This window comes from Octopus bimaculoides, chromosome 7 (assembly GCF_001194135.2).
Source record: "Octopus bimaculoides isolate UCB-OBI-ISO-001 chromosome 7, ASM119413v2, whole genome shotgun sequence".
Taxonomy (NCBI): domain Eukaryota; kingdom Metazoa; phylum Mollusca; class Cephalopoda; order Octopoda; family Octopodidae; genus Octopus; species Octopus bimaculoides.
Genome location: NC_068987.1, coordinates 82,924,623 through 82,928,890, shown reverse-complemented (window position 1 = coordinate 82,928,890; position 4,268 = coordinate 82,924,623). Strand labels below are relative to the sequence as shown.

General features: G+C 34.4%; 1 protein-coding gene across 3 annotated transcripts in view; it reads right to left on the bottom strand.

The window, feature by feature from the left end:
- Positions 1-1,816: 1,816 nt before the first annotated feature.
- The window catches only part of LOC128248394 (uncharacterized), a 131,933-nt gene continuing 129,481 nt past the window's right edge, over positions 1,817-4,268 (bottom strand). For all 3 annotated transcript variants that reach the window (XM_052969776.1, XM_052969775.1, XM_052969774.1), the window contains one exon: positions 1,817-3,190. In XM_052969776.1, coding sequence (XP_052825736.1) covers positions 1,838-2,587 — 750 coding nt within the window. In that variant the 5' untranslated portion in view covers positions 2,588-3,190 and the 3' untranslated portion in view covers positions 1,817-1,837. The remainder of the gene's footprint in view (positions 3,191-4,268) is intronic.

The window sequence follows — 4,268 nt, the reverse complement described above, 5'->3', positions numbered from 1 at the left end:
GTATGTATGTATGTATGTGTATATATATATATATATATGATTGATTGCTAAATCTACAAGATTTTTATTCTCTCTCTGTTTATTTTCTCTTATTCCTTTCAGTTGAAGAAAGTAGGCTTGAAACATAAAAGATTTTTCCACTTCCCTGAGCGTCAAACTAATACACTTCGCTTCGTCTTTTGTTTTTCAACTACACACACACACACACGCACACGCACACGCACACGCACACGCACACACACACACGTACACACACACAAACATATAAATATTTTTACACACATATATATGTATACATAAATGTTATTACATGTATAAAGACATACACACACATACATGTATACGCACACACACACACACATACACACATATATATAGCCCCAAGAACAAGTGTGAGGAAGGTAGGTGACCACCTCAGGTAGAAGTAGGTGATGAGGAAAAAGAAGAAAGCTTGTTATTCCACATCATTGACTGCGAAGAGATAGAGTAGGAGCAGTAGTAGCAGCAGCAGCATATTCTTATGCTTCGGAATTCTGTTAGAATTTGCCAGTTAGGTTGTAAATTTGAATTAATCACATATTCCTGATGTCACTATAGAAATGGTAATTTAAGATGATTCACTAAATTGGAATTGATAGAACTGTACTGATCACAGAGACAAGAATTAGCTGAGGAATTTCACCATTCATTGAAAATAACAATAAAATTTGAGCCATAGTTTTTTTTTACCATTTTAAGGGAAACTAATGAAGGGCAGATCCTTTTAGAATACTTAGAAATTGGAAAACATGAGATTTTTTCTGTTCTTTTTTTTTTTAAAGTTTTGTTTATTTCAGTCATTGGATTCTGGCCATGCTGGGGCACTGTCTTCGAGGGTTTAGTCGAGTAACTTGACCCTGGCACTTGTTTTTTAAGTTTGGTACTTGTTGTTCTATCAGTCTCTTTACCGTAACCATTAAGCTAAGGGAATGTAAACAAACCAACTTTGGTTGTCAAGCAGTGTGGAGGTGGGGGAACAAAAATAAGACATACATACATACGTACATATTTATATATACATGATAGGCTTCCACACAGTTTCTGTCTATCAAATTCACTCACAAGGCATTTGGTCAGCTTGGGGTTATAGTAGGAGACATCTAGCCAAGCTGCCATACAGTGAGACTGAACCCGAAACCATGTGGTTACAAGGTGAGCTTCTTAACCACTCAGCCATGCCTGCAACTATGATATGTAGAAATGCAAATAAAAATATGGAGAAATTGTTTAGAAAATTCCTTCCCTTAGTTTATCCATTTCTTAGATATTTTCAGGCATAAACTGAGACTGATAGACTTGAAGCAGATTTAACCTTGTTGATGCTAACTCGGCTGAAACCACCTCTGGTTCTGTAGTACAAATGTCTTGTTTCCATAAGTTTTGAATTAAAATCTTCCATCAAACCTTAGTCACAATTTATGTTCCTAACACTAACTTAATGATGACTAAATTATTTTACTAAATTCTTTGTTATATTTAAAATTAATTGAAAGAAACACAGAGCATCTCAAAATAAATATGGTAATGAAATAGTTAAAGTAGAGCGGGGTATGTGATTAATGGGGTCATAAGTGGCAATAAAAGGGCTTTGATAAACCTAGCTCTGTGGTTGATTGACTGAATAATTAATCATACAATCAATTAGTTAACTGGTTAAATGATTAACCAGTTGATTAATGAAAATAAAGAAGTGAAAACAGGACCAGTGTGTGTATGTGTTTATCATTGGCATAATGATAACTAATGATAATTACTATAACATTTGAGAAAACTTTTGAGAAATAAATAAAAACCATAACTATTTTTCCTTACCTTTTGGCACAAGATTTTCAATTGCTGAAGACCAAAATATTCCATTACTAATTGGTAAGTCCAGCTGGGAGGGTGATGAGATTTTCTGGAAACTTTTAACCAATTCTTTTCCATTTTCTTTGTCAACATCTGAAACTTTGAGTTGTTTACTGGAGGAATCTTTTGGCAAAGTCTCAAATGACTTAAATTTTAATAATGGTTTGTTCAAACCAATAGTTCCTATTTTGTCAATTTCTTTTTCTTTGACAATGGTATTTTCTGCTACGTTGTTGTAGTAATTATCCTCTGTATATACATCATTATTGTAATCAACATCATCCTCAAGAGTTGATTCCATGTTCACACTATATTCACTCATTTCCGATTCTTCACTGTCATTTTTATTAAAGTTGTCTTTATATGTTTTATTAAGAGTCTTCTTAAATCTAAGATTTTTGTCTGCAGTTTTCAATCCATGGATTTTAACCAATTTTTTTTCATCAGCAGTAATAATATGAGCTTTCGGCTTCCGTTCTAACCACTGGACTCTTGCCTGCGAGTCATAACTACTGAGTTCTCTGTGAGATTTTGCATTTGCAGCTTGCTTGGCGTTTATTTGCCTTCTATCTGTGATATAGTCGAGAGCTTGCATGTTTGGTTCGGATAAAAGGACATTATTAACAAAGAAGAAAAATATAGAAAATATTACCAAAAAGAAAAGCACTGTTTTGGATATTCGAAATTTATAAGTCAGCATGTTATTTTAAATTTACTCTATGATCACAGCATTGAAATACTAAACTCTTCTTAGTCCATGATAAATCCAATTAGTTTTTGGTGTTTAATTGTTACTCCAGGCTGCTGTAATATTTGCTTAAAGTTTATATAGCCAGGGTGAAAGTGATTTATTTTAGGTCATCTTTGAAGTTTTTTCCAGACTGTCAACTTTAAACCTGATATCTCATAGCTTCTCCAAACATTAAAAAAAATATGTATACTTATGATATTACTTCATTGTATTTCAGCAGATATCAAAGAAAGATGTTTTCATTGTTTATGAAGTCGAGATGTTGACATTACGGCAGTAAACAAATATACTCTGGGCTGTTTTCGGAGTGGTTTGTTACCAAGAGAATGTGCATACTTCAAATATCAAGTGAAAGATTAAATAATTTTATTTGGAAAGTTGATTTCTTTGGCTTGTTTCATACAATAACATCAAAGTATCTCAGAGCAGACCAATCACATTGTTGTTTGTTTAAAAGATAGCAGGCAATGTCCAAATAGTGTTGAATCCTCTCATCAGTGGAGATATTTCTGTCTGAATGCCACTGGTCTAATCTTTGAGCAGATTTCCACACTGCAATAAAAGAACACAGAGAATTAATGCTAATTACTAGCCATTGAAAAAGGTTTGTACTCAATGACCTATCGCAAATTGTCAATCAAAAGCTAATCCTTTTGTAACAGTTCATGAAGAAGAAATATGTGGATTTATTGCATGTGCACACAAACACACATATAAAATTCGATATGTGTGCATATATATATATATATATATATATATATATACATATACATGTGTGTATGTGTGTGTGTATTATCTGTGGCGCTTTGCAAATGACTCATATTTATGAATGTATCAACACAGATTCAATGGGTTCAGAGAAATTTTCTTATCACAGTTATATGATTTACCTCAACAACAACAATAACAACAACAACAACAACAACAATGGGGATTTGTTATTTTAGGTCATTGAAGGATTTAGCAGTGATTTTATTCTTTTTTTACAAATCCAGTCTCTGTTGGGGTAAGGTAGGGGAAAATAGGGAGTCTAGGTGCAGGTATGGCTGTGTGGTTAAGAAGCTTGCTTTGCAGACGTGTGGTTTGGGGGTTCAGTCCCGCTGTGCGGTACCTTGGGCAAGTGACTTCTATGATAGAGCTTGGGCTCACCAATGCCTTGTGAGTAAATTTGGTGGATGGAAATTGCATGGGAGCCAACACACACACACACACACGCACACATATATATGCATTGTTTATGTATATATGCGTGTGTGTCTGTGGGTCTGTGTGTGTGCATATGTGTGTGCACATGTATGTGAGCGTCCATGTGTGTTTGTGTATACATTTATATTTGTGTTTTTGTGTGTGTGCATGTCTCTGTGTGTGTGCATATCTGTGTTTGTGTTTGAGTATGTGTGTGTGCATGTATGTCTCTGAGTGTGCATATATGCACATGTGTTTGTGTATGTATGTGTATCTGTGTGTGTCAATATATGCGCATGTGTGTGAGTGTGCATGTGTGCATATGTTTGTGTATGGGTGTGTGCATATGTGTGCTTGTCCTCTAGCCCCACTACTTGACAAAAGGTCTTTGTTTATGTCCCTATAACTTAGCAGTTCAACAAAAAGACACTAATAGAATAAGTAC